This window comes from Lactuca saligna, chromosome 2, assembly GCF_052625555.1.
Source record: "Lactuca saligna cultivar CGN05327 chromosome 2, ASM5262555v1, whole genome shotgun sequence".
Taxonomy (NCBI): Eukaryota; Viridiplantae; Streptophyta; class Magnoliopsida; order Asterales; family Asteraceae; genus Lactuca; species Lactuca saligna.
The window spans coordinates 174,119,399-174,133,052 of NC_136418.1; the positions used below are offsets into that span (position 1 = coordinate 174,119,399).

A 13,654-nucleotide genomic window follows, 5' to 3' on the forward strand; every position below is an offset into this window, starting at 1 on the left:
TAGTCTTCGGCGATGACCACAAACCACTTTGCCGACCTATTATAAACATCGGTTCGTCTTTCGAGCGATACCCACATCTCCCATGGCACCGACACCAACAAGAAGAAGCGATCTACTACGCAGGACCTGGCATTCGTCGACCACTTCAGCCAGCGATTTCTGGAACCCGACGTCTAACGAACAAATCTTAGATCCCGACGTTGCCTTGGTTGTTTCCAACCAAACCCCTATCTCCTTCCCCTTCCCCCTTCGTTTTCTCCCTTCCATTGTGCCCCATAAAACCCTCATGGTCGATTAGGGTTCAAAATAACTGAAAATCCTAAAGACTATACCATGTTTATGCTCATGTTACTGTTAGACGAAATCGATTCCATGTCAACTCGATTGAGCTTCAAATCAGAAGAAATCGAAGTTGCATCAGGTTTTTTTACATCTATGTGTGAGTATCTGTTTCTTTGTTTATGTAGTGTTTGGTTTCTGGATTTGATTTTTTTAATGGGTTTTCGGATGTGATTTCTTAAATAGCTTTGATCTTGCGAATGGATTTCTAGGTTAGCGTTTTTTTGGATTTTAACATCAATGGTATTTTTTCCAATTACAGAGGTAGTGATGGTGGAAGCCGAAGGTTAGCAGTGATGGTGGTAGGAAGTGGTTTTCCGTGACTGAACACAATAAGGAAGGAGGGATTATGGGTGGGATGGTTTGGTTTTTCAGTTTAAAGAGTTAAAATATTTAACTCAAATTTTTCAACATATTTATAAATACTTTTAAAATAATTTATAATGTAAAAAAGATAAAAGAAATGAATAAGGGCAAATAAGTTTTTTCTTTTCTTAGGTTGATTAGGGACCAACTTTCAAACAAAACTAAACTATAAGGACGTTTAAAGTAAAGTTAAATATATAAATTAACAAACGTTTTATTTTTATCTTTATTTATTTATTTTACCTTTATAAACGCTTTGTGGTAACGGAAAAGTTCCATTTGTATGTATGATTGAGAATGCTACGACACCCCACCTTGAAAACGTTTCCGCTTTTATTCTCCGGCCGGCGACGATCCATCGCTTACATTTTGCCTCAAAAAGTCTCATCCTCAGCCAACGTAACAACGTTCACGTAAACATACACATGGCGATAACGTTACCATACGCCGATGTTGATTCAAGCTTGAAAGGAATGGCCGGTTGGGGCGAGGGTTTTGGCCGTTCTGCAGTCGGTGGCGCTCATGGTCCTGTGCATCGCGTCACCTCCTTGGCTGGTAATTTGTTTAACTTTTACGAGATCATTTCGATTTCATGATTAATAAAACAATTTTATTCACGGTGTATGGTTTTCTGTTGATAATATGTCTTCATATGAGTGAATTTTCAATATCTCGGTATGATTCATTTGTTAAAACAATCAGAAATTACTGTTATCCTGAGCAGATTCTCTTTATACACGGATGAATTTCTAAATTGCTATATATCAACTTCGATATGATTCTAAGAACAATTTCTAGCAGAATAAATGATAATGTCCGTGTTTGATTGTAACGAAATCCGTATTTACCTTCAATTTGAATAAATGTCTTTGTAGATGATGGGCCAGGATCACTTCGGGAAGCATGTCGCAAGAAAGAACCATTGTGGATAATCTTTGAAATTTCAGGAACCATTGATCTGTCATCCTACTTGAATGTCTCATCACATAAAACCATTGATGGTCGTGGGCAGCGTATAAAACTAACAGGAAAAGGTTTGAGACTAAAGGAATGTGAAAATATTATAATATGCAATCTGGAATTTGAAGGTGGTAGAGGACATGATGTTGATGGGATACAAATTAAACCAAATTCAAAGCACATTTGGATTGATCGATGCAGCCTGCGTGACTATGATGATGGACTTATAGATATAACCAGACAAAGCACAGACATTACAGTTTCCAGGTGAATTTTTCAATTTCCTGATGAAAAATATTGTGGATGATTTTCATTTCTTAATGGAATCTCTCTGATTCTTGCTAGCAGATGTTACTTTGCTAATCATGATAAGACAATGCTTATTGGAGCGGATCCATCTCATGTTGATGATAGATGTATCAGAGTCACAATTCATCATTGTTTTTTTGATGGGACACGACAAAGGCATCCTCGTCTTCGATTTGGGAAAGTTCATCTTTACAACAATTACACTAGAAATTGGGCAGTATATGCTATTTGTGCTAGTGTTGAAGCACAGGTAAATTTTACTTATTAACTGTAGTAACTGTCAAGGTTAACTTATACATATACTTTTGCTTCAGATATATTCTCAATGCAACATCTATGAAGCAGGAGAGAAGAAAAAAGCATTCGAGTTTTATACCGAAAAGGCAACTACATCGAACTTTTGCTCTCGAATCTATTTTATTAATCCCTGAACATACATTTATGTTTTTATGATCAATTTTTTGGTAAAATATAAATAGGCAGCAGATAAGGAGGAAGGAAGATCAGGGTTGATAGTTTCGGAAGGGGACTTGGTTTTAAATGGAGCTCAATCATGTCCAATGAAAGAAGCAAATGGGGAAAAGATGTTTCATCCAAGTGAGTTTTATCCAAAATGGACAATGGAGCCTGCTACAGATGCACTGAAACAGATTCTCCAGGTCTGTACTGGTTGGCAATCTGTCGCAATACCAGCTGAGCAAGGCACTTCGTGATTTGTGAGATTAATCGGACATAAGATATCGGAATTAATTGACATAAGCATGTAAATATGCATATGTGATTGATAAATATTTTTGTTTATGTGTGTATCTAAAAGTATTATGAATATACATTAGTCCCTTATGAATTTTGCTACTGTTAAAATCCCTGAATTTCCATTTATATGAATGATTGAATGGTAAGTACTTATACTTACATCAAAACGATCCAATCTAATTGGAGTTTGAAACTTCAAAACCGATCCAATCCAATTGTGATTGATATACAATATAATCGGTTTGGATCAATCAGTTTGAATTTGATCAGGTTAATTTATGCACCTCGTAGACAAAATGTACTCAAACAGCTATATAACCATTGATTGTGTGTATTAGTTTAATTTGGTTGGGACATGATTTAATTAATGATTTCAAGTTTATATATGTGTGTAAATTGTAATTCATAAATATTTCTGTTTAAATGCTTTCTTAAATGAACATAAATATTTCTGCATCATCGGAAAGGGCGGGAAGTTTGTGATACTGAAACGATTGGCAAAGTCAATGAAAACGACCCCGAGGTTCTTTAAATCACCGGCGATCCCGGGAAAAGCACAGACAAGCAGTTTGCCATGTTTTCCGGCGAAAGACTCGTCAACATCTTAATACACCGTTCGTCTTCGCTTAACGTGATCAAATGCTTGCCGTAAAATTCCTCATACGCCGGCACTAATCTGTTCGCGATCGAGGCCTTCATCTTATCTCTCATCTTTTCGTCCACCACAATCCACGTCGTTTGCTTCCCGTATACCTCCTCAAATGTAGAATACAACCTCCTGAAGCAATCCCTCACCTTCTCCGGGCACACCACTGAATTTTCCGGCAAACATGAAATCACCTTATTCCAAGACATGGATTCGTAGCTTGATACATATTGATTTAACTTCTTTTCGTGTTTCATTATCCATTCTTCTCCTAGAATAGATTTCAGATTTGTTTCACGGACCTTTTCGATAATGAAATGGAGATTGTTGACTAGGAAGAGATACGATAGTGCAACGTAGTTGTGAAACTTAGCTTTGCCGTCCAATTTGCATAGAAGAACGAGAATGATCCATGCGAGCTTTACGGAAACGGCCGGCGGCGAAACTTCGTCGGTGTTCAGGCACTCCATGTAGGATTCCAGAAATGGCGATTGTTCCTTGAACGGCAAGTCATCTACGATGACATCACTTAGGGCACTGCCGTACTCAGCCAGCGATGATAAGTAAGTCATGACTGAATCATTCAACGGATGAATTCCACCGCCGGATACAGTAAGTTTAGATGAGTTATTGTGAATCGACGATTCCAACTCACGAAGAACAGTTCTGATGGAGTCGCCGAGTTTGTGAAGAGACGACAGAGCTTGCATTTTCACCGACGAGACAGATTCATATGAGAAGAGTGACTCGATTTCTGGCCAGAGATTTGAAATCGAATTGTACAACTCCATCATCAAGAATATTGTCTCCGACTTCAGTCTCTTACATCTCGTAGCGATAAGATCGGGAAATGTGAACAGATTCAGCGCTCCTTTCGTTGAATTCTCGAAACAGGAATCCCTGATTTCTACAAACGAAGTGAAGACGTAATCGCAGAGAAACTTCTCCCGGTGGAAGAGTGTCTTCACTGCGATTGGAACCGCATTCAACCAACTTTTGACATGATATTCAAAATGTGGAGCGTCTACCATCTTCTTGATGTGTGAAGAACAGTAAGGCTGGATTCCGAGATGAAATAGTGCTTCATCGATGGCTGATTTTCGTATGATTTTATAACTTTTGATACACTCCTTGCCGTAACCACAACTAATCATCGTATCAGCTATCAGCCTGAGAATTGAAATTGCAATCATCGACAGTGGTTCAGCATCAGAAACCGAGATGATCTGTAGTTTTCGCTCATCTTCGGATTCAGTGCTGGACCATGACAATCGAGAAGGCCAGCTAGAAACAGATTTAGGCTCCAAGTACTCACGATTATCCGATAAGGTTAGATGAAACTCTTTCTCGAGACGTTTCATTGCGATTTTCATCAATCTCTGAGCAACAGCTAGCATCTCTGACCTCGGATCATTTGAAACGAGGAAATGCATAGCACGGTGTATTCCTTTGACGCAATTGATGAAAACTGTGGCTTCTCTCGTGTTGTCTTGAAAGATGGAGATGAATCTGGTGTAAGAATCACCATTGATGTCCCATTTGTGGATGATTGACTCTGAGTTTTTTATGTTTTCTTCCATAATGGATTCAGATGGTGAAGATGAACATGGAGAAGAAGAAGAAGAGGAAGAAGTAGAGTTGGTAGTGAAGGAGAAGAGAGTGATTAGATTTCTTGGTCTTTTATTCAATTTGTTTGACAGTTTGTAATTAGTTGAGTGAGGGGTTTCAGGGATTGCCATTGATTCAAATGGAATGAGGCAATGGCCAATGAGCGAATCCTTTTCAGGTTGGAGTGATTTGGTTTCTGTTGAAGATGTGGGTTTGTGATGGAATTTAAATAGGGAGGGAAAATTAAAGGTTAAAGTGTCCCCTATGAACTTTTATATCATAAGCTTTATAAAAATTTATAAGTAGAGTTAATTACAGTTTCGGTTTCGTGTGTTGTGATCACATTTTCAGTTTTGGTGCTTAAGTTAGCAAAAATTAACACGATACGAAATAAACGGGTTTGGATAAGATATTTCAACCCGTTTAAATAAACAGGTTGACACGACATGATATAAAAATTAAATGGGTAAGGTTAGAATTGAGAATTTCAACTCGAATATGACTCGAAAATGATCCGTTTATTTATATGCAAGTTTTTTTAATTATTTAAATAATCTAGAAAGATACAAAACCAAAACCATAAGTAAAAAAAAAAAAAAAAAAAAAAAAAAAAAAAATCGAATTGAATTGTTTTGTAATGTTGAAATGATTTAACTGTCTAGATCAAAACTTCACGTTCAGTTTTTCATTTTCTTCCAAACTATCAAATCTCTTTCACCACTCTCACATCCTCATGACCTTGTCATCCGTTTCCCCAACTTCCAATCTTTTAATTTTGTCATCTGAATTTGTTATGACTTCATCTATTCTGCCTCCAAACTATTAGATTTTCCTTTTCGCCTACCAAACTCCTACTCTTTCAACATTCTCAATCTTTTAACCTCACATGACACGACATATTTCAAGATATAGTCCTAACCCGAAACCCGACACGAACTCCACACGAAAATAAACAGGTTGACACGACACGACACGTTAATTAAATGGGATGGGTTAGGATCAAACACTTTCAACCCGTTTAGTGTTTCAACACGACACGAACTCAACACGACACGACACGATTGCCACCTCTACTGTGATTTTAGAAAATTACAACCTCCATCCATTTTCTTCTAACTATGTTAGAAAGTCTCCGTTAAAAGTATATAAAATGATCCATCCACCATCTTCTCTCGTGTCTTTCCTTGTACCAAAAGTCACCATCATAATATCCTCCTTTATTCATCTTCCGGTCAATTAATTTTTATTAATAATTTAACTAGTTGTGAGATTCATATATTACATTAGTTAATTAAAAAAATTAAATACAAAATTCATAATATTTGAAAACTTTGAATTTATAAGAAAAATAAGAAAATTAATGAATTATTATAATGAAAATGTTTTTTATCTTTTAAATTTAAACAAATAATTTAAATAAATAAACAAAATAAACTAATGAGCTTTAATTTGGAAATTTTAAAATAAGAAGATAAGTCCATTAATGAAATTAATATTAATTTATTACTACATTTATTATAATTATAACATTAAAGTATTATGTGAAATTTATCAAACATTAATTTAAAAAAAAAAAAAAAAAAAAAAAAAAAAAAAAAAACTCATATGTGGAAAATAAATTAATTCAAAAGAGTAAATTATTGAAATCGTCCCTATGGTTTGGTTAAAATTGCACGTTTAGTCTCTAACTTTTCTTTTGCACTCGGATCGTCCCTGTGGTTTGATGTTGTTGCATTTTTCATCCCTATGGTTTGATTTTGTTGCGTTTTTCGTCCCTTACATACATAAAATTAGGGACCAAAGATGCAATTTTGACCAAACCATAAGGATGAAAAATGCAACAAAATCAAACCACATGGACGATCCGAGTGTAAAATAAAAGTTAAGGACCAAATATGCAATTTTAACTAAACCACAGGGATGATTTCAGTAATTTACTCAATTCAAAATAACCATAAAATAACATTTGTTAAATTGAATGAGAGTGTGACATGTGTTAAAAAAAAAATATTCATTTATTATAGCAGATCTAATTTACTAAAAATAATAATTAAATTGTATTATCATTTATATATTAGCATAACAAACAAAAGCAAATGAAAAGATGAACGGGATCATTTAAATTGTAGAATACTTTATTGTTGTTAACCATTATCTACGTTTCAACACCAAATACTCTCTCTATAGTCTATACCATGGTTTTCAGTTTCACTATTTTACTTCAAATTAATATATTTTGTTGCATCAAGAAAATATGTTTTTTATCAACAACGGAACCGATTTAGGTATGAAAACTAATATATGTCAGTCTGTTTCCGTCTCGTTACTTATAAAGACGGGCATCACAATCTGTCTAGGTACCCATGACCAAAATTCCAACCCTAGTTAAAATCAACTTGCAAAACTAAAAATGATGCCCATTCATATGTATTTAGGATACGTCCATATATTGTATTATTGATATATATATTCAATTAATAAGACGGATCAGATTTCATAGGAAACTATTTGAATTACAAAATTTGCATTAGACTTTTTTAAAGCAAAAGGTTGGAAATTTTTATGTCTGCGCATGCAAAATCATATCATTCAAATTTAAATGCAAATGCAAAATGGACGGGGAACCAGTGTGTAGTGCATTATGGTTGATAGCCAACTTGTTTTTCATGGTCGGCTTGTTAATTTTGTGGTTAATATTCCCCAAATAACAATCTAGAGTAGGTCATTTTTATTTTATTTTACACAACTGGTATTTATTTTCTTAAAATGATAGGACACATCACACACATGAATGACACACTTTATAATAATAACGTAAATACCATAATTTAGTGGTCAAAATTAAATATGGCCACATATAACTAAGTTATCTCCCTCCGTATTCTTACCCACGATACATTTTTGACCCGTTTTCAAAATCACCAGACCAACTGGTTTTAACAAATATAATGCCAAAACAAAATCATTTCTATATGAAGATTTTATACTATTACACCAATTTAAAAGTCGGGTAGCATTATTCAATGTTTTTTTATATATTATATAGCTTGTTTGAAACTTTTTACAAACTTTGTTTCTTTATATCTTGTCAAACCTATTTACTAGTTCCTTACATACGAAAGTCATATATACATACTTCAAATTTTGGCCACAAATTCAAGTATTTAATCACTTGATGTCATGGTTGCTAACATGGTCCATTATTACTACTTGCACTTGACTTTATCAACATTAATCTAGGAAAGACTAACAGTTTTCAAACCTATATATACGTAGGGAAGCCATATTGGAGTTACAAGATTGGAAAACAAGATGAGACTTTAGGGTCATGAAGACCACAAGATGAGACTTTAGGGTCATGAAGACCATAGTTATTGCTCGGATCATCCTTTGCCCGTCTCATGAGGATGTTTAGTGCCACTTGCTATTTATTGTAGTTTGATTTTGTGCTAATTCATTTGAGGAATAGATTTACAGTTGTTTTTATTTTTATGGGTTCGCAGGATGTAAGCAGTTGTTTAATTTATAAAATGTTGTCTTGTTATTCATAATGTGTGTGTATGTTTGGTGTTCTCTAAACTTTTTGTGAAGGGAAAATAGTACATTTAGTGTTGTAGCCGAAGTTGGTAGTGATGAAATTTGGAAATGGCCAAGGGTAGGAATGGGATACTTATTAAGATAAAGAATTTCTTGTTAGGGGTGAAGTTAGAAAGTTCTAAAGTGTAAGGGCCAAAATAACCCAGTCTCAGCAAACCGCTACATAATAGCCGCCACACCAAATTAATATTTTCTGTACACAAAAAAAAAACATAAAAAAAAAAATCATTTCAAATTCAAAAATTAAATGAACTGAATGAATATAAACACTTTTAATTATGTAAAAATAGGTATATTAACAAACCATTAATAGAAGTAAATTCTAGTGTATATGTGAAGAATAATAAAGTTATAATTATGTAAAATTAGGTATATTAACAAACTATTAGGTTTTGATTAACTAATTGTAGAAAACCAAAATTGATTGTATATTAATTTTTGACATTTAAATTTTTTAATAAATCAATATCCGAAATGAAAATCCTATCCCCAAATGTGATGAACTTTTCCTGACATAGATTGATTTTGTATTTTAAGTGGTCTTTCGTATGTGTTTTGTATTAATAGGTTATACTGATTGTAGTTAGGTATTCTTTTGTAGTAGTTTTCATACTCCGAAATGTGTCTAATCAGTTCAAAATCAGGAAAACGATTCTTAAATAGGAGGAAGTTTAATGAAGGCTATGATGGTACATTTGATTTATAATGGAAACCACTTACAGAAATACAGAAATAGGTTACATATATGATGGGATAATAGTTTATAATTGTCTTATAGGAACCTTCGAAAATAGAAATGCCTAGATATGTGATCTATCATATGCGTCTATTCTATCTATCAGTAAATGGTTAATTATATCATACTAACTAATTGTTTATTTGCGGGGAGAAGCTTCATACGTAGATACCCTTGAGGAAGATGAAGGTGTTTGACTGTTTTTGATGAAACACAACTAAATCCATAACCACCAAAGTCAAAGATTAAATTAAGGAGAAGACTCAAATTGAAAACGTAAAGAACTTTTAAAGATAGGTTTGGATCATCCTTTTAAAAAACTATTACTTTATATTGGTGTTTTCTAGCTTGTCTCTTGGTCCGATATGACTTCGTTGGATACTTTGCAAAAGTAGTGTTTTGATGTGGTAGTTATCACGACTTTTGGACTTATCAAACGCCTTGCTCTTTGAAACATCTAAACCAAAGAATGAAGACATTTTTTATGATATTGTATTTATGTTTTTCTTTTAAATTAGAACATCTTCAACTCACTTCCATTTTTCATTTTCTCTCTTATTTTTTCTTTCATTTCTCTCCAATCCTATTCCATTTATTCCCTTATTTTAGGAGAAATAAATAATATAACACCATATTATTTAATATTTATAATAGTATATTATATATTAAATTATATTTAATTAATTATAAATATAAAGTTTATTTTTTGTTTATCAAAATCATAAAAATTTAAATACATATTGAAATTTTAAAATACGATAATGAATTTTATAAAAACTTATAATTAGGTGTTATACATATAATCTTATTTGTTTAATAGTATTGTAATGAAAAAAATTATATAGATTATATTTTTATTAAAACCGAATTAGTATAATAGATATGATTGATAATCTATATAAAATATACTAGGAATATATTTTTTTAGATTGAAAAATAAAATAAGATTGGAAATGAAATACTATTTATCCTGTTTTTTGGGAGAAAAAATAAAAATAAGTTAAAGGTGATCTTAGCGATGGAAGAAAAAAAAAAAAAGCAAAATGTATTGGATAAGTGGATGTGTAATCCTCTTTAGCTTTAACAATTGTGTAACTTTTATTTTAATCTAGTTTCTTGCTAGAGTTTTGTTTATATAATTGTTGTTCCAAAATAAATAATGGACATCATATTTTATTTAAAAGAAAACTACAAATTAATGTAATACAAACATTAATAGGTCATTTTCATAAACAAAAAACAATTTTCACTTTCATTCATCATGCCAAAAGGAGTAATGTTACAAAAAAGAGTAATGTTCAAAAATGATTAGTCTAAAACATCAAAATAAGCAAAACATTAAAATGAAAAAAACCACAAACAAAATATTAAAAAACATCTTATTGCCTTTTCTATAATTCAAAATCCAACAAATACATAAAAAATATCAAATTTATTTTGAAACATGACTCAAATGGTGAAATTATATATCATGCCATTTCAGATTACCATTTTTGTTAAATAAGTAATCAATAATTTAAGATAGGTTAAAACAAATACATATAATCAAGGGAGCCAACAATAGTAAACTTCATTCAAAAAGAAATAGCTAAGGCAACATCAAGAGCAAACACAAATGTTGATCATCTTGTAACTCATTGCAAACAAACTATCAAATACATGATTTCTGATCAATCGTACAGAGAATCAGACTTCAAAATTGGAACAAGTTTTAAACACATTAATACCTAAATATCATCCTGGATAATTTCCACCTTAAGCCTTGATAGCATACTTCCTCAATGGGAAGTACTTCTCCTTCTTCTTCTCTCTTTCAGTCTTCAATGAAACCTAAATCAAACATTGGACATGATTCAATTATCATATCTCTAAATCACATTTTATTTCTAATTTATATCAATATGGAATTCTCCCAACAAATATACCTGATGCTTGGTTAAACGTCTACGGATGGCTCTGGTTTTCTTTGGGCGCAAATCAAGAGGCAAGTATTTCTTGTTCTTGTAAGCTTCCCTAAGAGCAGACTTCTGAGTTTGTGAAATCACAGTCAGAACCTGAGCAATTGATGTCCTCACCACTTTGCTGCAAAAATACATGTTGAAAACATAAATAAATAAATAATACCTGAACGTCGATCTGCTAAATTTTTGTTATAGAAATTCAATGTTTTTCAATTAATTCGATGCAAAACTTGACCCCGTGGCAAGAAAAGCAGCAAGAGGAATATGTAATTATTTAGTTGCAATACTATATAAAACAGCAAAGTCTCGTCTGCAATTGAAGGTAACTTGCAATCAATCTCAGCGATAAATGAAGACAGATGTGTGTAGAGAGAAATTACTTACATCTTGGATAGCTTGTTCGGAGCACCGCCGGTAACTTTGGCGACACGGAGAAGAGCAAGTTCAGCCTTGAGATCCTTCAACTCGGCAAACAAATCAGCCTTCGATTTGTTCCTAAGCTCATGAATTTTGATTCGAGCTGTATTTCCCGTATATTAGAAACATACATTAGGCAATATTGTCGAATTAAATCGAGAAGAACAAAGATAAGCGTCGAATAATCGAAACTGAAAGCTTACCCATTGATCGAAGCCGAAGTGAACTGCAGGGATTGCTCCTTCTGAAAGTTTGAAACCCTAATTACGAGATATGAACGGAAGGTTGGGGTTGATATATAAGGCTCAAGCTATTTGTAGCCCAGTCCAGTCTATTATTTGCTAGATCCATTTCCAAATATCCAATATTTTAATAGACCTTGTTAGCCCACTAAGAGTATCTTACAATTGGATTTTGGGCTAAGATAGCATTCCACTCCCTATCATAAAGCCTCATTTGGTTTTGATACATGTTACTATGTTAACATGGATCTTATATTGTTGGTTTTGATACATGTTAACATGCAATATATGCCGTCTCAGAAAAAAAATACATTTGATTTATGCACCTCTTTATGTTTTCAGTTGGTCGTTATGATTTTATTTCGATATAAAAACACCTAAGTTTTTTTTATATAAAATAATCTTTTATTAATCAGGAAAAAAAAAAAAAAAAAAACCTTAACCCATACTCACTATTTTCCTTTTCTTTTCCTCATAAAAACCACAATTTCAATTGGATTCAACCCACTCTTTTCATCATCTTTCTTTCTAAAGAACCAACCACTACCAACTATCCACATTATTACAGTCGCAATCACTTGTGTTGGTGGTCTATTTATGCCACTCATCCACAATACCATCTCCACAACCTCATTATGAGACAACTCCACAACATCATTGTTAGACGCCGTCACAACCATTTATGAGTCTAGAACATAAAACCATATGATTTACTATTTAAATGAAACCGGTAAATAATGAAGGAAAAAAAATGGCTTTAAAAATCTTGATTTTTACATATATTTTTGTTGCTAAAAATATCAACGTAGTTCATTCAAATATTTAAGTTGGTTCATAATTTTTATTTTTATATAATATGTTATAAAAAAAATAGTCAAGTGACCCACCTTTAAGATACATAGTCTCGTCATTGTTCATAACCTCTTTTATTGTCACCTTCATCAAATCTAATATGTTGGACTCTTATCATGCCTCACAGGTCTCCTTGTATGTCTCTCTCAATGATGTGATATGTGACGATGATGGTGCTCATGGGCCAGATTCTGGCGAAGGTAATTTGTAGCGAAGATCGTAGTGATAAGCCACGTATATTATCGAGGTGGTGATAGTGAACTAGATGATGATGAACTCTACGATATGTATGGTAACAAAGATGAATGCTAACCGGGGGTAGTAATCGTTGGGAGAGAGGTGATGGAGGCGACTACAAAAGAAGGTGGCAACAGTGATTCTGGAATCTTATATGTTGGACCCCTATCATGCCTCACAGGTCTCCTCATATGTCTCTCTCAATGATGTGATATGTGATGATGATGGTGCTCAAGGGCCATGTGGTAATGACGAACCAGATTTGTAGCAAAGATAGTGGTGACAAGTCATGTATGTGATCGAGGTTGTGGTAGTGAACTAGATGAGGATGAACTCGACGGTAGGTATGGTGATAACGACAAATACTAACCATGTTTAGTAATCGTTAGGAGGGAGGTGATGGTGGCAATTACAAAAGAAGGTGGCAATAGTGGTTCTAGAATCTAGACAGAAAGAAAATAGCAATAGATCGAAAGGGATAAAATAAGAGAGAGATTCTAATAAGGTTATACATGATGTGGAGTTTTATTTTTTATTTTAAATTAAAATCAGTTTAAGAAAAAATATATTAAATTAAAAAGGATATACATTTCATTTTAGATAATGTAAATGTCCAACCACACAAAAA

At 33.1% G+C, this 13,654-nt stretch overlaps 2 protein-coding genes and 1 pseudogene across 2 annotated transcripts; 1 reads left to right on the plus strand and 2 right to left on the minus strand.

The window, feature by feature from the left end:
• Window positions 1-964: 964 nt before the first annotated feature.
• LOC145032854 (putative pectate lyase 21) lies at window positions 965-2,838 on the plus strand. The gene is made up of 5 exons (XM_078981806.1): window positions 965-1,260; window positions 1,581-1,932; window positions 2,014-2,224; window positions 2,289-2,357; window positions 2,454-2,838. The coding sequence occupies exons 1-5, from the start codon at window positions 993-995 to the stop codon at window positions 2,685-2,687; spliced, it is 1,134 nt and encodes a 377-aa protein (XP_078837932.1). The 5' UTR covers window positions 965-992; the 3' UTR covers window positions 2,688-2,838.
• Window positions 2,839-3,151: 313 nt separating this feature from the next.
• LOC145032853 (exocyst complex component EXO70H1 pseudogene) lies at window positions 3,152-5,233 on the minus strand (annotated as a pseudogene).
• A 5,634-nt stretch (window positions 5,234-10,867) lies between these two features.
• Window positions 10,868-11,991, minus strand: LOC145032855 (large ribosomal subunit protein uL29y). Its single transcript, XM_078981808.1, has 4 exons — window positions 11,899-11,991; window positions 11,663-11,798; window positions 11,243-11,399; window positions 10,868-11,147 (listed from the first exon to the last, which is right to left on the minus strand). The coding sequence occupies exons 1-4, from the start codon at window positions 11,900-11,902 to the stop codon at window positions 11,073-11,075; spliced, it is 372 nt and encodes a 123-aa protein (XP_078837934.1). The 5' UTR covers window positions 11,903-11,991; the 3' UTR covers window positions 10,868-11,072.
• Between the last annotated feature and the right edge of the window lie 1,663 nt (window positions 11,992-13,654).

Coding starts and splice junctions, on each gene's coding strand:
- LOC145032854 (XM_078981806.1), top strand. CDS start 993: ATGATTGAGAATGCTACGACACCCCACCTTGAAAACGTTTCCGCTTTT. Junction 2,225..2,288: donor GTGCTAGTGTTGAAGCACAG/GTAAATTTTACT, acceptor CTTTTGCTTCAG/ATATATTCTCAATGCAACAT. Junction 2,358..2,453: donor TCGAGTTTTATACCGAAAAG/GCAACTACATCG, acceptor AAATATAAATAG/GCAGCAGATAAGGAGGAAGG.
- LOC145032855 (XM_078981808.1), bottom strand. Junction 11,400..11,662: donor CCGAACAAGCTATCCAAGAT/GTAAGTAATTTC, acceptor GTATTTTTGCAG/CAAAGTGGTGAGGACATCAA. Junction 11,148..11,242: donor GACGTTTAACCAAGCATCAG/GTATATTTGTTG, acceptor TGTTTGATTTAG/GTTTCATTGAAGACTGAAAG.